Source organism: Lynx rufus, unplaced genomic scaffold (assembly GCF_022079265.1).
Source record: "Lynx rufus isolate CCGP_SWC_20201006 ecotype Redwood Valley unplaced genomic scaffold, mLynRuf1.p SCAF_24, whole genome shotgun sequence".
NCBI classification, from domain to species: Eukaryota; Metazoa; Chordata; class Mammalia; order Carnivora; family Felidae; genus Lynx; species Lynx rufus.
In genome coordinates this window covers 20,606,436-20,633,977 of record NW_025814839.1, presented here as the reverse complement: position 1 = coordinate 20,633,977, position 27,542 = coordinate 20,606,436, and the positions used below count along the sequence as shown (strand labels likewise).

The 27,542-nt window shown below is 54.6% G+C and overlaps 2 protein-coding genes across 5 annotated transcripts in view; both read right to left on the bottom strand.

Annotated features, from left to right (window-relative positions):
- Positions 1-11,726, bottom strand: part of TPST2 (tyrosylprotein sulfotransferase 2) — a 53,092-nt gene extending 41,366 nt beyond the window's left edge. Inside the window, exons 1-2 of one of the 3 annotated variants that reach the window (XM_047087909.1) lie at positions 11,648-11,726; positions 9,280-9,507 (exon numbers count right to left, since the gene is read on the bottom strand). The gene's annotated coding sequence lies outside the window, so the exon portion shown is untranslated. Of the gene's footprint in view, positions 1-2,861; positions 2,981-9,279; positions 9,508-11,647 lie in introns of those variants that run through there. The other 2 variants (XM_047087911.1, XM_047087910.1) reach the window with 2 other exon arrangements.
- A 5,795-nt stretch (positions 11,727-17,521) lies between these two features.
- Positions 17,522-26,831, bottom strand: CRYBB1 (crystallin beta B1). 2 transcript variants are annotated; one of them, XM_047088132.1, is made up of 5 exons: positions 26,646-26,831; positions 24,732-24,850; positions 20,933-21,065; positions 18,561-18,703; positions 17,522-17,800 (listed from the first exon to the last, which is right to left on the bottom strand). In XM_047088132.1, exons 1-5 carry the CDS (start codon positions 26,811-26,813, stop codon positions 17,617-17,619), a joined length of 747 nt encoding a protein of 248 aa, XP_046944088.1. In that variant the 5' UTR covers positions 26,814-26,831; the 3' UTR covers positions 17,522-17,616. The 2 variants fall into 2 exon arrangements, with proteins under 2 accessions (XP_046944088.1, XP_046944087.1); XM_047088131.1 differs by lacking the exon at positions 26,646-26,831 and adding an exon at positions 24,975-25,223.
- Between the last annotated feature and the right edge of the window lie 711 nt (positions 26,832-27,542).

Here is a 27,542-nt window from a genome sequence, read left to right as displayed (position 1 = left end):
ATAATCAAAGGCCCTACCAAGTACCTAGGGCCTCTTCGGTGCACAGAGCGCTTCTCATGGGCCACCTCCTACCCAGCATGGCCTCCTGGAAGAAGGACACTATTATGCACGTACTTCTTTGGTGATGGTTAATTTCGTGTGTCAACCAGACTGGGCTAAGGGCTGCCCCAACAGCTGGTAAAACATTATTTCTGAGTGTGTCTTTGAGGGTAGTTTCCCAAAGGGATTAGCATTTGAATTGGTAGGCCCAGTAAAGAAGGCGCCATCATCAAAGGCGGGTGGGCCTTACCTAAGCTGTTGAGGGTTTGTATAGAGCAAAGACCTGGAAGAAATGCAAATTTGTTTTTTTTTTTTTTCCTGGAGGTGGGCCATCCATCTGTCCTGTCCTGCCCCCGGACATTTGTGCTGCTGGTTCTGAGGCCATCGGACTCAGACTGGATTTCACTACCAGCTTTCCTGCTCTCCAGCTTCCTTGCGGAAGTCTCAGCCCCCTTCACCGGGTGAACCAATTCCTCTGATAAATCTCCTCTCCCGTCCTATAGGTTCTGGTTCTCTGGAGAGCTCTGACATATTTCCCTTCCTCTTCAGCTTTTCCCCTAAGCTGTCAGCTCCCCGAGGGCAGGAACCCTCGTACCTGGCACAGAGGCTGGCATACAGAAGGTGCTCAGTACTTGCTGCATAAATGGGGCCCGGCTGAATCCTCACAAAAACCCACCGGTGGGACAATGGTTACCGTTTTAAAATGAAGCCGCAGGGGCGCCTGGGTGGCGCAGTCGGTTAAGCGTCCGACTTCAGCCAGGTCACGATCTCGCGGTCCATGGGTTCGAGCCCCGCGTCAGGCTCTGGGCTGATGGCTCGGAGCCTGGAGCCTGTTTCCGATTCTGTGTCTCCCTCTCTCTCTGCCCCTCCCCCATTCATGCTCTGTCTCTCTCTGTCCCAAAAATAAATAAACGTTGGAAAAAAAAATTAAAAAAAAAATAAATAAATAAAATGAAGCCGCAAACGACACGAATAGTTAAGGAAATTAACAAAGGCCACACAGCACTAAATGGGTAAAGCTAGATTTGAACTTGAGACTTTCAGATGCCGATTATTATTAATTAGGGAAATCCCACGTGTTCTTATTCATTAGGGAAATCCCACACCCCAGATGTGTGTTCCACCCTGCAGCCCTGGGAGCCTTCTCTGACCTCTGCTGCCACGGGGCCGGCCTGCGTGAAACACATCAAGGCTGTACTTTGGGAGTAACATTCCCAGGGGACTTCCTTTGCGCCATCAAAGCCCCTGAGAAGTCTCATCTTGGAGGGGTTTGGGGATCAGCCCAGGAAACTGATGCTCCAGTAACCGGATAATGGGCAGAATGAAATAAAAGCTTGAACGGGGGAATAAATAAGCCATGTGACCAGGGAGGTCAAGAGGAAGGGACTGTGGATTCTGGAAGCATGCGGCAGCAGGTGGTGAGGGTCAGGCAGGAGTTCAGGGAAGGATTCCTAGCATCCGAACAGATGTAGAGAGTAGGGGAAGGGCCCCAGGGGGAGGGGAGGCCCAGAGGCGTACCAGTGCACTGGGGACCGGGAATGGCAAAGGAGTCACTGAAAACACAGCAGTCTCAAGGTCAAGGTGGGGGGTAAATGATAACGGTAATAAAAATTACAATAGCAAGAACAGTAATAGTAGCAAACACGCAAATACTGCTTACTTCGTGCCCAGACGCTGTTCTAGGCACTTTACATGTATTAGCTCATTTGGTCCTCACAACCAATCTATAAGGACGGTGCCGTTACGGCCCCATTGTACAGATGAGGAAACTGAGGCACCGGAAGGTCAAAGTCTTTGCCTATGAGCTCACAGGGTAGGTGGTGGAGTAGGGTCTTGCACCAGTTTGGTTTTTAGAGTATGCTTAACCTCTACCACCGGGGTTCCCAAAATGGGTTCCCAGACCAGCGGCACTGGCAGCACCTGGGAACCCATTAGAAATGCAAACGCTCAGGCCCCTTCCAGACCTGCTGAATGGGGGGATTCTGGGCATGGGGTGCAGCCAGCTGTGTGGAGCAAGCCTTCCAGGGGAAGCCGCTGCTTGCTTCAAGGTGCCACGCTGCTATAAACCTGCTCAAGAGGGGAGGGAGGCAGGAGAGGAGGGCAGCAGAGATGCCCAGCAGGTGGGTGAGGGCGAGCCAGCCTCAAATTCCAGTGTCCCACCTCCTAGGAGGGAGTTTCCACATGACGCCCCCGGAGGGCCAGCTGAGCACCCACCAGCTAAACGCTCTCCCCGCAGTGCATCCGTCTTGGGGACCCAGACCTGTTCTGTACTCCAGATCTGTTTCCATGACCTTAGCAAATAACCTCCACTCTCCCCCTCTGGGAAAGGACGAGGCTGGGCCCATTTTCTTATATCCCTATTCCCACCCCCCGCCCCGCCCAAAACTCTTAGGCAACAAAAGTGCACTGCTGGCCTACTGTGTGCCACGGTGGGGGAGTGAACACAATGTGGGGCCTGCGAGGGCAGTTCGCGGCCACTGAGACAGAAGGAAAGGTGAAGGCAATGACCTGCAGGGCCACGCACCTGCCCACCTGCCGTATGCCAGCTCAGGGGGTCCCCAGAGGCAGGGGACAGCGCTCTGCTAAGCCCCCACACCAAAGCAAACCCAGAGCCGCACTCCACCCCCTCGCTGCCAACTCGGGGCTTCCTCTTCCTCTCCCTCCCCCACAGTCTCAGGGCCTGCCCAGCCCCCCCCCCCTCACCCCGCCACTGCACTAGGTGCCCCAGAGGCGGGGCTGCTGTAGGGGGCGGGCTCAGAATCCCCGCCCACCCAGTGCTGGGCTGCCTCTGCCCGGTTCCTGACCTCCCTGGGCCTCCACACCTGTCCACACCCGGGCGGGGAAGTGGCACACCACCACCACCTCCCACGCCTCCAGAAGGGTGGTCGCTGAGTCCCCCGGGCTCCGGGATGGTTCGGTTCCGAAGGTTCTGGGGCAGGATGTCACTCACAGCCAAAGGAAGTGGGGCAGGGAGTTTCTAATGAGAAAAAGGAAGGGCTGGGGGAGGCGGGTGCGCGTGTGGAGGGGGAAGTAGTGCCGGTGGGGGAGGGAGAAGACAGACAGATGGGAAAGAGCCAGCCAGCCAGAGACAGAGAGAGACAGCGAAGGGGGAGACACAGTCAGGGGGAGATCTGAACAGAGGGAGAACAGGGATGGGAAGGAGACAGGGAGAGACAAAAATAGAGACCCAGACAGACGCGCAGAGAGAAGGAGCGAGATGGGGGGGGGGGGGGCGGTAACAGGCTGGAACCGGAACCTCAGCTCCTAGAGCGTGCCCCCCACCCCCGTTAACTAATGGAGTCCTTCCCCACCCCTCAGTCAAGGCTCCGGGGGCTTCACGGAGAACTTTAAGGGCAAGGTCACTTGCTAGCCTAGCGCCCCCCCCCCCCCCCCCCGGTCGGGCTGCCCCAATTCCCACCTGCTGGAGACCACCCTGCGCATTACTCTCACCTGTTTCATATTTTTGTTCAACGAGCTCAATGCTGTTAGAACATTTTCAAAGGGAACTAGAACCCACCGGCTTCAACGAAAAACATGCCCTAATTAAAAAGAAGCTGCCAAAATAAATGCACAGCGAGCAATAATCGTTCCGCCTCCGCCCAGGGAGGCCAGCCTGGGGAGGCCAGCAGGGGGTGTGCTCAGCGTTAAACAACAGGAGCCTGGAGAGAAACTAAGTTAGCACCCCGCGGAGACTCTTTCTGGAAGTCAGCAAAGGGCAGACAGAGGGAAACGTGGAGAGGAAAACTCTCATTCTCCGGGGGGAACCCAGGTTCTCCAGGGTGCCATTGGCTGCTGGTGTAACTCCACTCCTTTTTTTTTTATTTATTGAGTGGGGCGCGAGCGCGCACGCGCGGGCACGGGGGAGAGAGGGAAGAGAGAATCCAAGCAGGCTCTACACCATCAGTGCAGAAGATCGATGCTGGGGCTCAAACCCCCAAACCGTGAGATCATGACCTGAGCTGAGATCAAGAGTCCGGCATTGAACCACCGACCTCGCGAGCCAGGAGCCACAGTTGTGTGGTGGCTCTACCCCTGCAGAACTCCAGTGGTAACCCCCCACTCCACCCCAATAGGCACCTACGAACATCCGGAAGGGCTAGACCACGAACTCTGTCAGGCCTACCAGGCCACACGGTCTCACACCTCTGAATTTTTGCACCTGTGGTTCTCTCCCCGTGGAAACACATTTCCTGCCCTCCTCTACCCAGCTAACTCCTACTGGCACAATTTGTACCCCCCCCTCCTCCAGGAAGCCTTCCCTGGCTGCCTCCCATCCCCCAAAGTACTTAGCTGCCTGTGTGGCCTCTCTGGCCTGCTGCCTCCTCCTCTGGAATTCACAGGGTTGGCCATTCTCCCCCCACACCCCACCCCCGTCCTGATGGCCCCCTATTTGTCGACTAAATGGGAGAAGGGACAAGATGTGGAGGTACCCTAATAGCCATGGACAGTCAAAATCAAAATGAAACCTCCTCTGAGCTCCGTGAGTTTGAGGCAGGAGCTCCCGCAAAACAAAAATGAGACGACCTGGCTCCAGTGGGCCTTACCTACTCCCTGGACCACACACTCCGGGCCAGTGACCGAGCGTCAATTTCCTATAAGCCTCAATTTCCTCTCCTATAAAATGAAGGTACTAGAGTCCCTTATGATAAGAGTTGAGCTAAGAAACATACATGTGAATAGCTAAGTACTCAGTAGGCACTCAAATGTTAACGGCAATCATTATTTTTGCTATCACCTTACAGCCACCAAACTACAAAATATCACAACTTACAGGGACCCAAGAGATGAGTAGCTCAGGGCTTGCCAGACTTTCTGCAAAGGGCCTGATAATAAATATTTTCAATTCTGTGGACCACATGGGTCTCTGTCGGAACCACCAAACTCTGCCCTGGTAGCACGGAGGCAGCCATAGAGGAAATGTAAGTGAATGAGTGTGGTTGTATTCCCACAAAACTTTATTTACAAAAACACACCGGGGGCTGGACTGGGCCCAGGGGCTGTCGTTTGCCAACTTTCTAGGTAGGCACCTCAGGTGGGAGATGTGATTTACTTTTTATCTTGTCTGATGCCTCCACCAGAGGGTAAACTCCGGGCACCCAGGGACTTCTTAAATCCTGCACCCTAGCATCTAGCTGAGAAACTGCCACGCGTCCCTACTTCCCAGGAAGTTACTGAGTGCTTCTAATGACCCAGGCTCAGTGCCAGTTGCTAGGGACGCAGTGACTGCAGATGCGTGGGGTGGGGGGGGGGGGCGTCACTCAGCGGAAATCTGTGCAGTGATGGGATGGATGAAAGACTCCCATGGGCGGCCTCTGGAGTTGGGCAGGTCTGGGTTCAAACCCCAATGCTGTCCCATCAGGCCTGTGTGACCTCGGGAAAGTGACTCGACCATCCTGAGCCTCGGTTTCCAGGAAATGGAATCATCAATAACAAATGCTTCCCTGACACCCTGTGAGGACGGAGAAAGGGTAGGGGACGGTGTTCCCCGAGCCACTCAGGTGGTGTAGACGTGCTGGGACACAGGCAGAAATACGCTCGCCAGTGCTCACAGCACAGGGACCTCAGCTGGCCTCAAATATCTCACCGTGGGTTCTGTGAGAACCCCAACCAGTAAGGTGGGACCCTGGGACCCACAGACAAGGGCTTTCCCGCCCCCCCCCGCCCCCCCACCGCAGGGTGTGGGGAATGAGGACACGCTCCCACGTGTTAAGAGCCTTGAGGCCTACAGTGGCAGAACAGGAGGCCTCGGATAACCTCCAATGTGCTAGAAAAACAGGGCTGGAAGGACTCTTGAAAAACACGGGCACAAGTGGTTTAACATTTTTGCTTGTAAAGCAATGGGAACTGCTTGTTCAAGTGACACCCAGGCAGGCCCGTGGTGTCTTCAGAGCCCCGAAGACCCACACCGGGCCAGAGGGCCCTTGGGGCCAGACAGGTCACGTGTGTGATGATGCAGAATGGTGGGCACCATGACGACCAGGAGAGCCCAGGACATTTAAGGGGGAGCTTCAGGCCACTCCGGTTTGGCCCAAGCTCCTGAAGTCCCAAAAGAAGTGGGGAGATTGGATTATTCTCTAAAAATATTTGAATGTTGGCTCCATGTAAAATGAATCACCATGGGAGCCACACAAAAACCATCCTGTGGGTCACAGGCATCGACTGCCAGCATGTTACAGCCCCATCTGCCCATTTCACAGCTGGGGAAACGGAGTCTCGGGGGGGGAAACACCTTACTCAATGTCACAGAGTGACCTGGGAAGCAAAGCTGGGGCTCAGATGGCTCCAGGCCTCTACCCAGCCCCAACTGCTCCAGAGACCGTGGGGAATGGGAGGGAGTGGGGGTGGGGGTGAGGGTTGGGGGGTAGGAATCTGGGCTACACAAGCCAAGAGCCCTGTGTGTTCTGCCATCCAGGACGGAGCGTGGACAAATGGGCAGGAAAAGGGATGAATACGTATTAGTAACACCTAATAATTTGTAGGGGCACCTGGGTGTCTCGGTCGGTTAAGTGTCTGACTCTTGATTTTGGCTCAGGTCATGATCTCACAGTTTGTGAGTTCAAGCCCCACATGGGGCTCTGTGATGACAGTGCAGAGCCTGCTGGGGATTCTCTCTAGCCCTCCCCTACTCTCATGGGAGCACGTGCTCTCTCAAAAATAAATTTAAAAACTTAGATAATAATACATAGTAATTTGTAACAATATATATAATACAGTAATAATAACTGATATCTTCTTAGTGTTTTCTATGTGTTGGGCATTAAGATAGGGTATCAGGAGGGGGTAAGATGGTAATTGAAAGTGAAGATGAGGGACACCTGGGTGGCTCAGTCGGTTGAGCGTCCAACTTTGGCTCAGGTCGGGATCTTATGGTCTGTGGGTTCAAGCCCCGTGTCGGGCTCTGTGCTGACAGCTCGGAGCCTGGAGCCTGCTTTGGATTCTGTGTCTCCCTCTCTCTCTCTACCCCTCACACATTCATGCTCTGTGTCTCTGTCTCTCTGTCTCAAAAATAAATAAACATTAAAAAAAAATTTTTTTTTAAAGTGGAGATGATAATTAAGAGTACAGACTCAGGATTAAAATCCTGTCTCTCCCACTTCCTAGCTGAGGGATCTTATCCAAATTAGTTCACCTCTCTGTGCCTCAGCTTGTCCTTTTTTTTTTTTAATTTCAATTTTTTTTTTTTTTACTTGAGAGAGAGAGAGAGCACACACATATGCATGTGCACAGGGGCATGGGGCTTGATCTCATGACCCTGGATCGTGACCTGAACCAAAATCAAGAGTCAGATGCTCAACCAACTGAGCCACCTAGGCGCCCCTTGGCTTGTCCATTTCATATAGCCAGTGGGAGAATCAAATCCGATTGACGCACATAAAGTGCCTCGTGCCTGGTGAGCTCTACTGGTATCAGTTATAATTATTGCTTTTTGACAGATGGGGAAGCTGAGGCGTCCAAAGGGACATGCTCCAGACTCCAGCCTGTCTGACCCTGAGCCCTCACATTTTGCCTTGTACCAAGGTATGCACTTTACGCCCCCCCTCCGGCCCCCCGCCGGTCTCCTCTGGTCCAAACCAGGAGGTAGGTCCTCGCTGCACCTCTATTCTGCAGACAAGGAAGCTGAAGCATGGGGAAGGCAGCCAGTAAACCCAGACGTGCAGCCACGAAGTGAACTAACCAGATTCTAACGCAAGCCCGAGCCCTCCATCATGCGTGCTACCGCTCGGCCTGCCTGCTGGCCACCGGAGCCTGGTCGAAAGTCTGGTTGATGCAAGAATGCACTTGGCAGACGGGACTGCTGCCCTGCCTTGCCTCCCACCAGCTGAGCACACAGGATTACATGAAACTCCTCCCGAGGCAGCAGCCCCAGACGCTCCCCTGGGCATATGGGCACTTCCCTCGACAGTGCTCCCCTAGGATTTCGAGGGCTTGGCCCAGCTCTTGGGCTGTTCTCAAGGAATCATTCCCACGAATCCTCCTCAGGCCACAACCCAGGGTGGAGGAGACCAGACAAGGGGCATGGGAGGGGGCAGGATCTCAAAACTGACTCCTGAGCGGCCCCAGACAGGGTGAGCATGTGGCTGCAGAGGGCAAGGGGACCTTGCAGATGGCAGGAACAGGTGGCAGGTGGGGAGGCCAGGAGCCGCTGTTACCCAGACAGGTTTCTGCAGTGCCACGTGGCAAACCAGAGCCAGCTGGGCCATACCCGAGCTTTCAGATCATTCACACCAGCCACTTCTGACCCACCTCTCTCACTGCAAATCGATTCACAAAGTCACGTCGATAACACACGTGGATGGCTTTACCAGTCCCAAGGTGGCACTACATCTAAGTTGTCTACACCCACTGCCCAGCAGGATACACTGAGGCCCATGCATGCCTAGGCCCATGTTTCCCCAGGCTATGCAGGAATGCTTGATTTTAAAAGGGCGAGGAGAGGGAAGTATGCACAAGTGAATAAAGGCAGGAGGGGCTGGGGCTGGGGCTGGATACAGTGGCCAGAGGCCCATCGCAATGGCCCTCCCAAACAGCAGATGCCCGGGTAGGACAAGGCTGCTTGTTGGGAGCCCAGAACGCACAGATGAATGCTGGCTTCAGTTCCAGAGCCAGCAGACGACAGGTTTAAGAACATCAGGAAGACCTGATCACCTTCGAGAAACTTGGTTCCTCCATGAAAACGTCATACTCTGACCTGGGCAGCTTCACCTCACAGAAGCCAGAGAGCGTGAGGGAAGAGGTGGGGGTCCCAGGCACGGGGGCAAGGCCAAGAGAAGGGACGGGATGTCTGTGCGTCCCGAGAGGCACCAGTAGGGCGACTGCCCTACTCAGGACTGCCGGTCGCAGGCCTGGCGGGGAGCATCTCTTAAAGTACGGAGTGGCTCACTGAGGCCACTCAGATGGCCCACCTCACATGGCCACCAGGGGAGGGCACCTTCAGAATGAGCATGGGGGGCCGGCTGGGGGGGAGCACGGGCAGGACCAGACTCCCTTTCTCAATTGAGGGACAAGCCTTCCCCCGGCCTCTGTGGGTCTTTGCTGTGACGGGATGCCCTGTTGGCCTGGGGTGGGAAGGTCTGAGCAGTTCTTTCCACTGTGTGCAGGTTCCTAATAGGCAGCCCCAGGTCTGGGGTGGGTACCGTGAGCCCCCGGGCTCCCCACTGCCCCCGGTCCCACACAGGGCCCAGCAGGATGCCTTCAGCAAGTTATGTCACTATCACAGAAGCGATGTAAACGCACACATACCTCGGCTAAGCGCTGGCTGGGCTTCGTTACCGGTTTCCTGATGGTCCCGGAGCTGTTCCTCGTGACCCACAGAACACTCCTCATTCTGCTAATGAGGCATTTAATTCCATGCGTATTGGAATATAATTTATAATGAGCACATCAAAGCCAGTGATTTCAAAGATTAGGACGGCTTCGGAGACTGTATTTAGTCCAGATTATCCACACCTTCATCGGCTGCCTGTGGGACTGTAAAATGGGGCAGCTGCTTTGGAAAACTGGCCCTTCTTCAAAAGGTTAAACATAGAATTACCGTGCAACCCAGCAATTCCACTCCTCGGAATATACCCAAGAGCACTGAAAACATCATGTGCCTGCACAGACTTGTACACAAATGTTCACAGCAGCATTATTCACGACACCCAAAAAGTGGACAGAAAGCAAACGTCCATTAGCTGCCAAGTGGAAACAGAGTATATCCACAGTGGAATAGTATTCAGCCCTTAAAAGGTGATCAAATACTACACCTGAAACTAGTAAGACACTGCACGTTAACTATATTGGAATTAAAAACTTAAAAACAGAGTCATGAAATAGCAAAAAAATTAAAAAAAAAAAAAAAAAAGGAACACAGAACCCCTACATGCTACCACATGGGCGAAACTCGGCTCATTCTAAGTGAAAAGCACCAGTCACAAAAGGCCACGTTGTGCGTGACTGCATTTACATAAAATTTGCATAAAATGTCCAGCACAGGGAAATCCAGAGACGGAAAACAGATGAGTGGTTGCCAGGGGCTGGGGAAGGAGGGATTGAGCGGTGATTGCCGATGGGTCCAAGGTTTCTTTTTGGGTGATGAAAATGTTCTAAAATTAGGTAGTAGTTGTGGTTGCACATCTCTGCGAATATCCTCAAAACCAGTGAACTGAATGCTTTAAAATCTGAATTGTATCTCAGTAAAGCTGCTGTAAAGAGGTCATATGCGATTTGGAAGAACAGTGATATAAGCACATACACTGGGTAAATAATACAATAATACAATTAGGATTCAGTAGGGTAAAAATGGTTCACGAATGACTCAAAAAACCCAATTTCACAGTCATGGAAACTGAGGCTGGATAAGGAAGAATGACTCGAGCAGGCTACCTCACTACTAAACCAGGATGAGTCACACTGAGATCTGCCTAACTCCAGAGGCCTGGCCTAACCATCAGGCCACCTAGCTGAAGGAAGAGATGGGGTGTAGGGAGAGGTGTGCACAGCCCAGTACGGGACACAGACCTACAAGGAGGTTGGTAAGTGAAGGAAAGAGCAAGTTACCTCAGTGGGTTTCAAAACAGGAACCCCCCCCCAATCCCTGGGGACTGCTAGGCACCCCAGGATGGGGTGCTGCCTGAAGCTTCTGAAGGATGAGTAGGAGTTTGCCAGCTCCCCTCCCCAACATCCCGACATGACACATGAAGTCAGGAGGCCTGAGGGTAGGTTTCAGCTCTGCCACGTCCTACCTGGGGGCCCTAGTAGGTTACTAGGGCCGTGGGCACATGCCTTTCTGAGCCTCAGTTTCCCCAAGTGACAAGCACAGTGCCTTGTAACAACTGCACTCCATCGGATGGCTCCCACCCTTCCTCCCGAGGGGATGTGCGTTTGAGTGGGAAAGCCAGACCTGACCTCTGTCCCACATTTAATAATAACGACTCTGCCAGGTCCAGCCTCGGTGACCAAGCCCCTCTTCCCTCGCGGCCACTCCCAGTCCCAGCTTTATCTGGCACCTCGCCTCCAGCTCACACTGCGAGGGGGAGGTTGCCGGGGGTTGGGGTCTTCTGGCCGAATTTCGCGGGGGACCCTCAAGTTCACGAGGGCTCCGCGGACCCCAAGCTCTCGGCGGCGCCCTCCCCAGCCAACGATTTCCGCCCCCCGACGCCTCCACTCTGGACACACCTCGCAACTGCACGGCGTTGCAAGTTAACTTCCACGCGCCCGCCCGGGGGTCCCCGCAAGGCGAGGAGGGGTCGGGGACCCCGACGGCGGTCACACGCCGCTTTCCCCCCACCCCCAACACACACACACACACACACACACACACACACACACACACGGACGCCGAGCGCCGCCCGGGCGCTGGGTCCGAGGCGGGAAGCGCGGGCCGGGGGCCGAGGCTCTACCGCACCCCGCGGACATCGCTCTGGGCGCCCGGCGCCTGCGGATCCTCGAACCGGCCGCGCGCGCCGCCTCCCGCCCAGCTCCCAGCCCCGGAGCCCCAGCAGCCGCGCCGGGCCCGGGAAGAAGCCGCCCGGGCCGAGGGCTCCCCGGAGCCCGAGGCCGACCCGCAGGCGGCCCCCTGCCGGCGGCTGCGACCCGGGGCCCCACGCGCCGCCCCAGGGCCACCTACCGTGCCGAGGCGCGGCGAGGCGACCCCGCGCGCCCAGCGACTCTGGGCTGGCCAGCCACCCCGGCCGGGGGAGGGGGAGGCACCCGCGCGCGGGGGCGGGGCCGCGGCGCCGTGACGTTGCGTGGGGGCGGGGACGGGGCGCGGCCCCGCCCACGGCCGCTCACCGCCCCTGCGGTCCGCCTCCGAACCGCGCGGTGGGGCGGGGCGGCCCCGGGAGCCGACCCCGCCCCGGAAGTCCTTGTCTGCGTGCTGGCTTACCCCCCAGGACGGGCAGCTCACCACTCTTCCTGCCAGGACAGATCTGTTTCAGAGGCGTACCCTTCTGTCTGTAAGCAACGGGGTGGAATGGTCGCAGAGAAGTGGTGTGAGAGAAGACTACGCCCTGAACAGAGGGCACTTATGCTCCGGTGTGTGTGACACAAGGAAAAAAGAGAGAGGGGCTATCATGCATATTCATAGGCGTCAGGGGTTCTCAAGAAGGGGGCGACTTTGCCCTGCCCCCACCGCAAGGACATTTGACAATATCTGAAGACATTTTTGGTTGTCACAACTGGGGGATGGGGGTGTTGTACTGGTGTCTGGTGGGTAGAGGCCTGAGGCGCTGCTAAACATTCTGCAATAACACGGGGCAGCCCCGTCCCCAACCCACCCACCCCCAGCCTAAGATGTCAGCTGTGCTGAGGTTGAGAAACCCTGGTGTAGATGAGTAAAATAAAACTCTAGGCTGGTGGGACTCAGCTCCATCTAAGATATTTAACCTCTCTGTGCCTGTTTCTTCATCTGTAAAATGGGTGTGTAACAGATCTATCTCTGCATTATATGCATACTCACTGAAGGAAAGGGAAGGAAGGGATGCGGCTTACCTTTCATTGTGGACCTTTGTTCTTTGTTGTTGTTGTTTTTAACCGTCTGTATATACGGCCTATTTAAAATGAATTTCTGTTGGGGCGCCGGCATGGCTCAGTTGGTTAAGCAATCCCACTTCAGCTCAGGTCATGATCTCACAGCTCACGGGTTTGAGCCCTGTGTCGGGCTCTGAGCTGACGCTTAGAGCCTGGAGCCTGCTTCGGAGTCTGTGTCTCCCTCTCCCTCTGCCCCTCCCCCGCTCACTATCTGTCTCTCTGTCTGCCTCTCAAAAATAAATAAACATTAAAAAATAAATAAATAATAAACTACATTTCTGTAATAGTTACAGCCATCACGGCAAACACACACACATACATATATATACTAAGTGCGAGGCCTTTATCTAAACACTCCATCTACATTTACATATGTACACTTTTAATATCCTGTGATAGGTGTATTGTCACCCCCATCTTACAGATAACAGCACCAAGGCCTACAGAAAAGAGGTAATTTGCCCATGTGTTCATTCATAGCTCTTCATTAATTCATTCGCGTGTCCTATAAATAGTGCCTACCATGTAGAAAGTATTGGGACTGACGATATGAAATCCCCTGTCTCCGTGAAGCTGACTGTTATTTAAGAACGATATCATATAGTGTTTCTCGTGCACATATTAGAGGATTTGTGTGATTAGCTGCATAGTAACTCTGCTGGGTGTTTTATAACGCCCCCTTTGTGGGCAGAGAACTGGAGATCAAGGGAAGAGATCTGAATGGGGACCATCTGTTTAATAACATTCTGGCCAGCGACAGCATTTCCTGAGCGCCCTGTTTCGGGCACTGGGATTCAGCAGTTAACAGGAGGACAAGGACCCTGCATCCACTTGGGAAACCAGACCCTTCAATATGCAGTCATGATACAGTGGGCACCTCTAATTGGGAAGGACAGAGGGGATTAACCTGGCCCCGGCAGGGAGGACCAGGAGTGTTTACACTGAGGCCTGAAACATGGGTAAAGGTCTACGGAAGAGTGTGCCAACCACAGAGACCAGCAGGTACAAAGGTCCAGCAGGAAGCACTTTCCAGATGCAGGCTTGCGTGAAATGCAGTGGACCAGATGTGGGGGGGGGGGGAGACAGGAGATCAGAGGGGTCTGCAGGGGCTGGATGTTGCAGGGCTTTGCTGAATGTGGGAAGGAGTCAGGACCTCACCCGGCAGCACTGGAAAGACAGGAAGGTGTTCCGCAGGGGAAGGACATGGTTGATTTTGCTTTCCGCAGAGGTCCTCTGACTGCTCTGTGGAGGAGGACAGGCAGGGGAGGCAGGTTGAAGGCCGTTGAAATACTCCAGGGGAGGTGGCCAACCCAGGGTGGGACCAGAGGCAGGGAGGGGATGTTCGGGCTCCGGAGATATCTGGAAGACAGGATTGGCAGATCTCAGTTGCGGGGCTGAAGAAGGGGACCAGATGATCTTCTGGTTTCTAGGTTGGACCTTCTCCTCTTGGTCCTCCAACTTGGTGAACCCCTTCGAATCTCAAGCTAGCTGTCCCTCCTTGAGGAAGCCTACCTGACCCCCAGGAGATCCTGATGAGACGGACACTGGCAGCCCAGGAATTTGATGTGGCTTTGAAACCAAATGACAGCTCTCCTCCCGTCTGCTCCTCCAATCCATGACCAACCAGGCAGGGGGCCTCTCCTGTCTTCTCTCTCCACCTGTTTCCCCAGCACCTAGATGAAGCCTGGCACTTAGGAGGCCCTCAGCCAATACTTTTCAGAAGCAGGAAGAATAAATGTGGCGTAAAACACATTGATTCCAGGGGCGCCTGGGTGGCTCTGTCGGTTAAGCATCCCACTTCGGCTCAGGTCACGATCTCATAGTTCTTGAGTTCTAGGCTTTGCGCTGACGGTGCACTCCTAGCTCGGTACCCAAGCTTCATAAAACACTCTGATCTTAGGGATCGGATCCAGGTGACTGGCTGTCATGGCAACGAGGCTCTAAAGAGATGCTCACCTCTCTGGAAGCTCCTTGGGACACCCTGGCACAACGAACCTTTCCCAAAACTCAGTTGCTGTGTGTCCATCAGCATCGGGTGCCGGCACGCAAGGGATCACAGCCCTAGGTGGCCCTTTCACCCCTCACCCCGCCCCTCACACCCACACACGCTGCTGATTTTGTGTCCGTGCCCTGATGCCCCAAAGATCGTGGTTTGCCTCCTGTTGCTGTGGACGGGAGATAGCGTTCCATAACCAAGGCGCTTTGTCTTCCCAAAGGCCTGTGACTCAGAGATTCATGAGCTGGGATCTAATAGTGAAACAGGATGACATCCCAGCGTGCACTGCGTCTGGAAGCCAGCATTTAGGGCCAAACTCCCACAGAGTCCAAACTGGCCCCGGGAAGCCCCCCCCCCAAAAAGCTGTGGGCACGACAGCCACATGACCAGGTCCAGCTCCACTGGTGGCCTCCAGCATGGTGCCCATCATCAGTGCTTCTGGTGAGCACCTGATAAAGTCGAACGCTCTAAGTTTCCATTTCGAGGCAAAAAAAAAAAAAAAGTGACTTCTCTTTCAGCTCTGAAATTCTGTTTCAGGTGGCGAAAAGCTCACGTTTCGTTGGAAGTAGGACCCACGGCAGAAACAACAGGTCGGTCACTCTTAAATGTCACCCTCCGTCCCCGCCTTTTTACGTGGCCTTGTCTTGGGCTCACTCGTCCTTTGCGTTTGTTCTGGCTTTTTATCACGTGGTGTGTTGATTCAGGAGCTTGTTAACAAAAGCTAGATAATATACGGACACAGCGGCAAGTGAGGCATAAAATAAATTACTGGGACGCTGCCTGCCTCGTTTTTGCCTATTTGCTTGGCTTTGCCGAGCGTCAGCTCGCGTCACCGCACGGCTACCACGCACCCTGTTTTCGTAGAGCACCTGTGAGAAAATCAGGGCTTCGACACCTCTGAGTTACAGCAGTCTGGAAAATCTAGATTACGAACACGCGTCAGCTTTGTCACTCCTTAAACCAGTGGATTTCTGTTACGTTCGCCTTTTGCAGGACTCACGGGATTGGCGCACGGAAAACAAAACAAAACAAAACACCTGTTCCGCCCAAAATAGTTCTCTCAAGAAGCGTGAAATACAAGTTCTGAGCGATCAGAGAGCAGCTTGGGTCATATCTCAATGGGGAGCGTGTTTCTCTTTCTTTCTCTTTCTCGCCGAATCGCGCGCGTCTTGCTGTCCGCGAGGTCTCACAGCCGGCTCTTGTGACTCTACCGAGTAGAGTGTCGGAGCTTCACCCACGGACCTTAGGAACCGAGGACGGCAATCTGTGTGGCTTGGCTTGGGAATCAGAGAGTCACGGCTGTTCGGAGATAAACTACAGAATCTTGGAGAATCGTGGGAGTTGGGAACCATGGAATGCCAGCGTCAGAGTCTCGGGCCTGCTCCAACAGTCGAGCTGCCCTCGTAGGGACGGGCAGAATGAGTCCCAGGGAATGGAAGCATTTTGCCCAACACTGCAGCTTCTAGCAGTGAGACAGGGCAAACACCCGCATCTACAGATTCCTGCCCCGGAATCTTCTAGTCCAAGACAAGAGAGCCTGTCTTCTAATAGAAGATGCTGGTCACATTAGAGGGTGGAGGCGGGGAGACTGAGGATGGGAGGGAGTGGGAGGGCACGCCTCAGAGGGCAAAGACCTTCGGAGTCAGGTGGTGCCTCAACTTTGAAGCTCAGCAAAACCACAGAGTGGGGTTTCAGGAGGCCCCACCCTTCTTCTTTCCAGCTTCATCTCCTGCCACATTCAGCAACTTCTTTCCACCCACCCACCCACCCCCCTCTCCCTCCCCGCTTCTGCCCACACAGCCACCAAGCTAGTGCTCTCATGTCAATAAGCTTTGCTTGGGCCCACCGCAAGCTCTCTCAACCTCTGTGCCTTTCCCATGGTGCCCCAGGCCTGCCAAGTACAGCTGTGTAAGTTGGGCACTGTGCAAAGGTATTGCATTCACACTTCGGGCGTCGCAGATGTAGGCCAAGAAATTCTGGCAGATGGCAGTCAGGTGTCTTGAGGAAGAGGTATCATTTTATCATTTGTACAAAGGTGCCATGTGGGATGGTAGTAAGGCCTTGCTGTTTGCTCTGCCTGGAATGTCATCGTTCTTCTTCCCCACCAAGCAGGCTCCTGTCCCACCCCTCGAGGTCCCCTCAAACATCCCCTCCGCCGTGGCCACACCCCCCCCCGCCCACCCTCCCGCATGGATTAAAGGTTAATAACATCAATCCATAATAACTGTGGCTATGGGAGTCAATATGGCCTGGCACGGGTTTTCAAAGAGCAGGGATGAACTTGGACCCGGGATTAAGTAACCCTGCACCGGATACAAGAAAATAAGGCTCTCTTCAATCTTCTTCGATTATATCAGGGAGAAAAAACTCTGTGTGGCGTGTGTCTCCCATCTCTCTCCGCAACACTTGGTAATCACCCATTTTATCAAAGCTCGAGCGGGGCTATGTCTGATACTTGGCCTTCTTAAAAAGTATATTTACACGATTGCTTTCTATCTATGGCATATGATGCTGATTCGCCACTTCCCGTGGTGCAATAAAGCTTCATTTACAAATCAGTGCCTCTGAGCGCAAAATAGGAAGTCTGTTTAAATCAAAATATTAAGTAAATAACAAGACAGGTGTCGAGCAGAGAAGGCAAGAAATCAGCAGCGTGCACGAAGGGGCAGAGTTGGAAAGCACAGATTTGTTAAGAGCTCAGCAGTCAGAGGGCCTGGGTTCAAATTTTTGGCTGTGTGACCTTGGGCAAGTCATTTTTCCCTCTCTGAGCCTCAGTTTCCTCACCTGTTAAATGGGAATAATTATGCTCCCAGCCACTTAGAGTAGTGCAAAAGAGATCTGAAGAGAACGTGTGTCATGAACTTTTGCCTGTTGTGTTTATTACGAGTATATGTAATTATCAAGACAGAGGAAGTCACATGCCGGCAATGATGGGGGACCCCAAACCTCACATTTATGCACAGACCCAGGAGACAATTTGGCTTTAGGAACTTTTATTTGCACGGGAAAGATGGGCAAACCGGGTCTGGGGGAGGGGCGGGGCAAGGGAGAAGAGCAGAGTGTGGATGGCTTCACTTGGGGGGCTCGGCGGCAAGGACCGGGAAGCAGCCCTCACGATGCCACTGCCTGTCACGCAGGCGACGCACGGCCTGCATCTGCGGCTGGAAGGCCCCCCACTCGTTCCAGTGCCGGAATTCGCCTGGCTCCAGGAGGTACTGGTACCCGCGGTAGCCGGGATATTGATAGCCGACCCAGCTGGAAGGGAAGTAAGGAGGACAGGGTGGAGATGGTCAGCCTCACTGCCTGGCACCCTGCCGGGACCAGCTCCCCCCATCCCTCCAATCTGTTCTCCATCCCTCATGCGCTTTGGTCACAGGAAGCGGGCGCGGCTCCTCTGTCCTGGCTTTGCCCCTTCTTGGGGCTTCCTATTGGCTTTGGCCAGTAACTCCACCTCTGTAAAAGACCTCAGTTTCCCCTTCTGGAAAGCTATTAGGGGGCCACGTGGAAAAATGTACCTAAAGTACTTCGTGTGCTTGGGTGGTAGGGAGATCAGTGCACATCCCACCGATGGTGGTGACGTGGGGCTCACACAACAGGATCGAAGGGATGAGAATAGGTTTTGGGGACTGGTTAGCGATGAGGCACAGAAGAAAGAGGAGCCTCCTTTCAAATAGTGGCTTCCTAGGTATGTAAGTGAATTTACATGTAGTGGTTGCGAACGCACAGTCTGATATCAGCAATACTTTCGTTCAGATCCCAGCACCGCTACCTGTTAGCTGTGGGATTCACAGCTAACCAAGCAATTGCTAGGTTTGTTCACACTGACATGTAATTCATCAGAGTATGAGTCCACTCTCCAGGGGAATAATGCTCTGTGGGTGCAATCCCAGCCCCCAGCACCGGGGAGGGGCCGTGTGGCCTTCCTACGCACCCGATGTTATATTCTAGAAGGGGGACTGCCTTTGAGTTCCGTGCTTAAGGCAGAAGCCACGGGCCTGGCAGGAGAGATGCTTACGTTCCACTGGAGACCCTCACGCTGCCCACGCGGTCACAGAAGCCATAGACCCAGAGACTGGGCACATCGTCCTCCTGGATCTCCATGGTGTTGCCCTTGAAGTTGGCACCTTCAAACAGGCAGATCTTGTGCTCCTGGGAGTCCTAGGGAAGGAGAGACCGGGTCAGGCATGTGAAGTGTGAGCGGGGCGAAGAGAAGTAACATAGAGGGGCCCCCTGGGTGTGGACAGAGAGACAGCTGAGTCTGCTCGGGCTGCCATGGGCCTTGCCCGGGGCTGCCACTGTCCGGCCTGGGAGGGCCCTCCTCAGCTGTGAAAAGAAGCTATAACGGCCTGTGTTTCATGGAGCTGTCATGCGGGTTACACGCAGTAATTCACACAGCACTCTCCACACCGCGCCTCGCATACGATTAAGCGCTTACCAAACCCTGTATCCGTCACGGTTATCGTTACAGCCAGGGATGCAGAGCCGGCGTCGCCCAGCCAGCGAGAGGCAGAGGCTCTCGGAGACGCAGTTCATTCCTCCCAGCCCAGCCTGCACCCTTCTCCCCTCCGTCCCGCCACGCCAACTCTTTTATAGTTCCTGGGCTCCCAGTTCATCCTTGCTTCAGGGAATTCGGCACCCCCTTTGCAGCGGAAAAGCCCGTCAGGTCTCTTGTGGCTGACTGGGTCCTCAGCCTCCCGGGAGCTGGCTTCCTCGACCACCCCTGGCCGGCTGCCACCGCCCACAGCAGAGCCCCACTAACCTCTCCTGCTCTCCTAGCCCGGGGTGCGTGCCACGTGATTACAGATTACGGATTACAGATTGATTTCTGTGACTGGGTTTTCAGTAGCGGCCTCTTGTGAGGGCAGGGGCCTGGCCTGTCCCGTGAAGAGTTGTGCACCCGGAGCCTGCAACGGAGCCTGGCGGACAGAGGTCAACCGATAGTGGTTGAATGCATGATGGTAAGTGGGAGGTAGGTCAGGTTGGACACCCATCTAATGTCCCAGGAGTGTGGGCTGGGAAGGAGCCAGGGAACCGGGCGGGGAGGGAGCGGGAGCTGCCCAAGGAAGAGACCATGGTGGCCCGCGCGAGGACAGTGGCCGAGATAGAGAGGGGAGAGGGGTCTGGTGTTCTCAGCCCCGGCAACACCTCCTACCTGGTGAGCATGAGAAAGATATCAGTGCCCGTGACCCGGCCGCAGAGATTCGGATGCAATGGATCTGGGGTGGGGTGCAGGCACTGGGATTTCTTTTTCCCCCTAGTAATAGACTATATAGTTAAGCAAATACGTCCAACCTATTAGAATTTCGACATGCAAACAGTATAGCAATAGTAATGCGATCGTTATATTCTTATTTTTATTTTTGTACCACGTGGTCAAACCCTGGTTTGTGTACGTTACACTGAGAGCACACCTCCATTCAGACTAGTCAAGAGTTAAGCACTCAACAGCCACAGGTGGCTACTCCTTAAGGTATTGGGCAGCAAAGCTCTAGAAGCTACGAGAGATGCCCTGGCCGGCCAAGCCTCCAAACAAGCTTTGTTGACATTGATTGCCTTTTAAGGACCATTGGTTGAGAGATACATCTATGAATTCTTACCAGGGGCCCATTACAGCCTGATAAGTCAGCTGCCAGTTCTGAGAAATACGTTGGGGCGATGCCAAAGCAGCTGGCATCACGGACATTCGTAGAAGTTCTTCGGGAAAACTCCCATCATGGAGGCAGAAGCTGGTGACCCTTGGAGATCGACACCGGTGACGGAACGCACGGCTGGTTCCAGCATCGCAACCAGCACTACTCTGGAAAAACTGCCTTTCTTGGGGATCGCACCAGCGATCTCGGCTTTGAGTCTTCCTTAAGTGATGCTATTTAGCTCAGCTAAATAGTATAAAGGAGCTACTTCAGTATGTTGTCCTATCATCGTGAAGTTCAAGGTGTCCTTCTACGACATCCCTCCTCTCAGCTACCACACAGGCTTGGACCTGCCCCTTGGAGGTTTTGAACAGGCACGGGGATTGTCAGAACTTCTTAGGAGGGTCTAACGTGCAGTCAGGGATGAGAAACAGTCCACAAAGAGAAGCAAGGGAGACACTGGAGTCTCTCGTTCCAACAACTAAGGTAGTGAGTCTCCTCTCTAAAGCGGCAGGGAAGGAAAAACCGTGTTTCGTATGTCTCATTGGTCCAGGGCTCCTAGCGGGGGCTGGGCACACCAGGAACACCTTATAAATCCATGAGCGTCAGGGCCCAGTGCCCTTGGTCATCGTCCCTCCCTGCCTGCCTTTCCTCCTTCTTTCCCTTGCTCGTCCCCCATTGCCTAGCTTGCCATCAGACCTGACCTTTGCTCCTGCCTCCCCACTGGTCCCCCAGGACGGGCTCAGGAGCCACTCACCATCTTGATAGGCCGGAAGGACATGAGCCTGTCGCTGCGGTAGCTGCTCGACCACGTGTCCCAGCGCGGGTACTCGCCCTTCTCCAGGACGAACATCTCCCCCCGGAAGTTGGACTGCTCAAAGGCGACCCAGCTGGATGTGGGAGGGATGGACAGAATGACGAGGGCCGGGAGGGGCAAAGGCAAGAAGGAGAGAGACCGTTAGCAGAAGCTCTTGGGTTTGAGCCTAGGCTATGTCACTTACAGGCTGTGTGACCATGGGCAAGTGGCTTTACCTCTCTGAGCCTTGGTTTCTCCCTCTACCATGCCTATTTTCTGGAGGCTGGTGGAGGATTCAATGAGACAGTGTGTGTCATTATGTGAGCAAAATGTTTCCCCAGTTGTGGGATTCACACACAACTTAAGCGCTACCAGACCCTGAAGTAAAGTAAGACATAAGAAGACATTTCCCTTGAAACCTGATTACAGCCAGGGGAAAGTCTCTGTTGGGTGCTGACGAACCTTTGACACTCACTAGTCTCTCTCTCTCTCTCTCTCTCTCTGTGGTAAGGAGAGAACAGCCATCCACCCAGAGCCTTGAGCAAGCAAACGGTGTAACAGCCCTTCTTTATGTCCATCGTGTTGACTCTTCACCTTTCACTTACAGCGAGTGATACTAGCTTTCCATGTGTGAAACGGATGTCAAGGCTCTTTAGACAGATATTGAATTGTGTTCGAAAGGGTCGTTTGAAACGAAATATACTAAACAAATCAAAGTCTTGGGAGCACAGGGGCAAGGGGCACGCTGATACAGGGGCCCAGATCACACGCTGGATGAGGACTGGTCTGGAATATGGAAGACACCCAGTAATTGGTATGGGGGCAGTGGTAGGAGCATCGCCTTCTCAGACCCCTCTGACAATTCAGTGTGACAGTGCATTGGAAGATGTTCAGTCCTCTCCAAGAAAGGATTACAAGCCGGAAGTCACACAGGGCTTTTCCTGGCTTTGCCAGTGTCTCCTGATTAAGGATGGGAAGTGCGCTTGTGTTGAAGGGACCCCCTGGTTCTGGGGGCGGTTGATGAAAAAGTTGAGGCTAAGGGACCCATTTCATAGATGGGAAAGTTGAGGCTAAGGGACCCCTTGACCTTTGCTCTGTATGTGTTCAGGGCGTCTCAGGGAACAAGAGGGGACACTGACATCGGTATCACCTCTCTGGGATCTTCCTCAGAAGGAGACGGGGTGGGGCATGTAGGGGATGGGCTACCACCATGGACTGAAACACTATGAGCCCCTGGAGCCTCAGGTCCTTGTCTGGGGAATGAGCCAATGCCCCCTGGAGTGACAGAATTAAAGATGCAGTTATGGTCCTAGAACGGAGGGGAATAGGAGATGAGAAAAGGGTGGATGGATGGATGGATGGATGGATGGATGGATGGTTGGATGGATGGATGGATGGGTGGATGGATGGATGGTTGGATGGACGGGCTGATCTACAGGTGGATGGATAAATGGATAGATAGGCGGATGATGAATGGATGGTTGGGTGGATGGGGAGGGAGCCTTGGAAGATGGTGCCTGTAGTAATTAAGAGCATAGACTCTGGAAACTGACCTAAGTTCTAATCCCAATTTATCATTTATCTGCTGCGTGACTTCAGGCAAATCACTCAAACTCATTAAGCCCCAGGAGAGGAGAGGAGAGATTGCATCTACCTGTGAGGGTCAAAAAACGAATGCACGGACCAAGTCCAGCGCAGAGAAATCTCAACAAATACTATCTTTTATGATTAAAGAAAGAACAAAGCTGCTGGAGGTCTGAGCTGATGGAAAGACAGATTCTGATGTAACTTGCCACCCTGCCCGCCTGTACCTCAGGCGCTGGACCTCAGGGATTCTCTGAGATCAGGAAAGACTTTGTGCCCGCAAACTCTCCCTGTCACCGCTCTGGGAGTCATAATACCCAGTGAGGACCTGTTATTAGAATGAGGACTCGTATATATTTGTTTCAATCTTTTCTCATCTCCTGTGGCTCACTGGAGCCTTACAAGCAAGGAGACAAGTAGGGCAGGGATATTAAGTTACAGATATGGAAACTGAGGCTCAGAGGGGCCCAGTCACCGTCTAAGGTCCCGGCATGGTGTCTGGTGTCAGGGTGAAGGCTCCTAGGTTTCAGGCAGGCATGCCCCTCTCTCCCCACCCCTGTGCTGAGGGCACACCCCTCCTCTCCTTCCCCCGCCCGCCTCACCCTCTACCTCCGCCTTTCCCACCGCCCTGCCGGTCCTGACACAGACTCAGGACGCTGGACCACAGCCCCTCTCCTCTCCCCGTCGGGCACAGCCCCAGAGCGCACACCGAAGACCAGCTGCATCTTTGTTGGAGGAGAAATACTCTGGGTTTGAGTCACTGTCACCAAAAAAAGCCCGAAAACCCAAATTGGCCACATCCGTAGCTTCTGTTCCCAGCTGGGCTTTGGGTCTGAGGGTGGGGCTGAGGCCGTGTTGACCACACCAGGGGTGGGGGTGGGGCAGGAGGTAGAAGTGCACCTCCTTCGCTGAATTTCGCTACACTCACAGGGCAACGGGGAGGGGAAGCAGTCGTCACTGTCACCCGCTATGTTTGGGCAGGCACGAAGTGCCGGTCTGCCTTATCTCTTTTAGGCTTCAGCATAATTCGATGGAGGGGAGTGGGGACCATTACTCTCTCCATTTCAGAGATGAGAAAACTGAGGTTCGGAGACGGTACAGGTGAATGGGGGAGGTGGGACTTCGACTCAGGCCCGACTGGCCTCAAAGCCCATCTCTGCCCTTTTGTACTGCAGTCCCACGATGCTGGGTATACAGGCTGACCACACCCCTTGGGGGATGGGGGGCTGGTGGGACAAGAGGCAAAGCAGCCACGTGGGTCCTGTCCTGCACTCTGACCTCAGCAGGGCCTGGAGCCGGTATAGCCACTGCATCCACCAGGCTTTCCATGGGGGTCACTAAGGCCCAGAGAGGCCCGGAGAGCCAGGGGCAGGCAGTGGAGTAAGTGATGAAAACACTGGATGAAACTGACCTGAGCTGAATCCAGGAGCTGCCACTTACCGCTGCGTGACTTTGGCCGAGGGACCTAACCCCTCTGAGCCTCGGTTGCCCCGACTGTGAAAAGGGCATAAGAAAAGCGCCTGCCTTGGGGCGCCTGGGTGCTCAGCCGGTTGGGCGGCCGACTCCGGCTCAGGTCGTGCATGATCTCTCGGTTCCTGAGTCTGAGCCCCCCGCGTCGGGCTCCGTGCTGACAGGTCCGAGCCCGGAGCCTGCCTCGGATTCCGTATCTCCCTCTCTCTCTGCCCCTTCCCCACTCGCGCTGTCTTTCTCTCTCACAAAAATAAATAAAACACTAAAAAAAAGAAAAAAAGAACAGCCCATGCCTCATGAAGCAATCATCTAGGCAAAGCCCTCAGTCGGTGTCCAGCACCTACTGTGTGCTCAGTGGATGCTGACTGTTTCTCGTGAGGCTGCCTGAGGCCCAGGAGGGAGGCAGTGGGAGAAGCAGGGTTCGTTCCTTCTATAGAGAAAAAGCGTTTCTCCCCCAGAATCGTGACTTACTGTGAGTGTGACCTTACGCTAATCAAATCATCTCTCTGAACCTCAGTTTCTTCATCTGTAGAATGGGAAGGGGGATAATACCGCCCCCTCGCGTTTGAAACAAGGCCTGGAAATATTACCCGGGTCTCCCCTAACATGGAGCAGGTGCCCAGGCAATGGCAGCTACTGTGTTTCATTATTGTTATTCTACTGTGGCCCTGGGAGTGCCCTCCCCCCCCCCTCCGCCAACACTCACGGTCCCGAGGTGACAATGAGGCTGCGCACTCGGTCGAAGCCACGGTCCGCCAAGTTCAAGCACTCCCCAGAGAATTCCACACGCCGGCCCTGGAAGTTCTCCTGCTCAAAGACCACCAGCTGCAGGAGGGAACCCCCGTCCCCGGTGGGGGTGGGGGGCGGAAAGGGGTACGGAGTGAGGGGGGTGGTACACCCCCCAGGTCAAAACTTCATTAAGTAACTATATAAGTAAGAGCAGACCCACACGGATCATAGGAGAGTGGGCCACGAACCAAATTCTGTGAAACTGTCCTGTCCTCCCTTCCTTACACTTCTGGACTGAGCATCTCTGCACCATCTTTAGGAATTGATGGCTCTTCCTTTCCGCCTCGGTGCTGTTCCTTCTGCCTGGAATGCCCTCTCCAACACACGTCCCCATCCTGGAGCTCATCCATGGTCCCTGTCCTGCTCTAGGCTCAGATGTCACCTCCTCCAGGAAGCCTTCCCTGATACGCTTGCCCCATGCGGGCTTGGTTGAGTGACCCTGCACTGTGCTTAACCCATTATCAGCACAACCAACACGGTCCCTGCTGCTTTGCTTCCTGGCTTCTCTCTGCGCACCCCCTCCCCCCTTTATTCAACCTCCAAAGACCAAAGGCTCCTCCAGGGCAGGGTGTGGGGTTGATCTGGTTGTGCACCCGCAGCCTCAGCCTCAGCGCCTGTCACAGAGCTGACGCTCAGAAAGCACTTGCCAGTTCACCTGCCTCAGCGTAGGGGCCTCTGCGCTGAACTTGGGCTAATCCCTCCCTTCACTGGGCCTCCAACATTTTGTTGTCCCGAGCTGGGAAAACCTCGCCGTTCACTTGAACTGAGGCAAGTGTCCTCCTTCTCTGAGCCTCAGTTTCCCCAGCTATACAAGGAGGAGGTGCACACACCCTTGACCCAGCATGTGCACGCCTCCACTTGCCCTCCCCAGAGGAATTCTGGCACGTGGGCCTCAGGAGACACGGACAAGAACGACCCGGCCACACTTGTCACCAGAGAAAAGCCAGCAGCCACCCAAATGGTCTTCAGGAGTGACGGTCCCACTCTGACACACCAGCTGCCCAAATGAGTGACCCATAGCAACACACAGCAATGTGGCTGACTATTCTGGATCTCGTGGGAGTGGGTGGAAAGAAAAGAGAAAAACCCAAATGATTGCATACAGCATCATTCTAGAAGTTAACAACACGTAAAACACAAACAGGAATTTCTTTTCATGGCATAATGCATAAAAATGCAGGGAGGCAGGGGCACCTGGGTGGCTCAGTCGGTTAGGAGTCTGACTTCGGCTCAGGTCATGATGTCACAGCTCGTGAGTTCGAGCCCCGCATCAGGAACTGTGCTGACAGCTCAGAGCCTGGAGCCTGCTTCGCATTCTGTGTCTCCCTCTCTATGCCCCTCCCCCCTTCACACCCTGTCTCTCTCTCCTCTCAAAGATGAATAAAAACGTTAAAAAAATAATATCAAAAAGAACTAACTGCATGACAAAAGCCAGCCACACGCGGACCACATGAGAGAGCACGTCGTGAACCCAGTTCTGTGCACCCCAGTTTGAAACCTAAACCCACCCCAAGCCGAGAGGCTAAATGTTGAGCTCTACGGAAGCCCTTTCAGACCTCAGTGCCTCGAAGAATTTTCCGGAGGGGCTGAGGCCACCTGCAGCTCCTAGAGTACCTCCCAGGGGGCGGGTGGTTCCTGCTGCTAAACCAGCCCACCTCTGCCCCTCCTTCCTTTCTCAAAACTCCCAGCACAGCCGGTGGGGCTGGCAGGACCAGCGGGGGGTGGGGGGGGAGGAGGAGGGAAAGAGGAGGGGAGAGGGGAGGAGGGGAGAGGGGAGGAGGGAGAGGAAATGCAGGGGTGGAGCCCAGCCATTGCTCCCCGGAGTGCTTACCTTGTAGCTGCCCAGAGGCAGGTCCCCCGCTTTTGTCGTGGGCACGGATGCGGGGGCCAGGGCGGGGCCGGGGCCGGGGGCCGGTCCTGCCGCTGGGGCCCCTTTCCCCTTCCCATCAGGCCCTGTGTTCGCTGCCGCTGTAGCTGAGGCCTTCACAGCCTGAGACATGGTCCCCACCTGCAAACCTCTGCAAAGGAACCTTTGGCCTGGGTCACTCAGGGATGGCGCCCTCAAGCTGTGTCCCAGCCTTGCATTCCCCTCCCCCCCAACCGGCCCCAAGATGTTCGCAGCCCTCTCTGAACTCAGCCCTCTCTGCTCTGAACTCGCTCTCTCTCATTCTAAGTCCCCTGCCTGGGGACCGCTCTTTCTTGGTAGGCCTTCCCCCAGGCCTCCTGCCACCTGCCGCGCCCCCCCCACCCCCCCACCGCCTGGCACGCCGCTCATCAGGCTTCTCTGCTGGTTCCATTCAGTTCGCCTCCCCAGATTCATAACAAGATGTCCCATCTGGGGGTCCTTGGGGTACCCCGGGCACGTCACCAGCATCTGTGATCATGAACGCTGAGCCGGTGCGGTGGGTTCAGTGGGGGCCATGGCATCCCCTCTGAGCTCAGAGAGGGGAGGTGACCCGCCCCAGCACATAGGGCTGCTAAGAGGTAGGGCTCCAATCTCACCTCAAGCAGATGGACCCAGCCGCCTGGTTATTACCTGCTCTGCTCTTTCCTTATTCCGATGAGCCCACCCCACCGTCCCCAGCGGCAACGGCCTTCTCTACCAACACCTGTTTCTGGGAATGAATGCCTGCGGATTCTTGACCTCTTCCCGGGTTGACCTGCTGCCTCTGGCATTGGCTGCCAAGGGTGTGTGGGTGCAGACACGGACCCGGACTGGGGCATAATG

Excerpts from the sequence above, each read along its gene's own strand:
- CRYBB1 (XM_047088131.1), bottom strand. The coding sequence starts at position 25,160 with ATGAGCTCCAGGATGGGGACGTGTGTTGGAGAGGGCATTCCAGGCAGA. Across the intron at positions 24,851-24,974 it reads CCCACTCTCCTATGATCCGT|CTGGTGGTCTTTGAGCAGGA; the intron begins GTGGGTCTGCTC and ends TCCCTCCTGCAG. Across the intron at positions 18,704-20,932 it reads CCTTCCGGCCTATCAAGATG|GACTCCCAGGAGCACAAGAT; the intron begins GTGAGTGGCTCC and ends CTCCTTCCCTAG.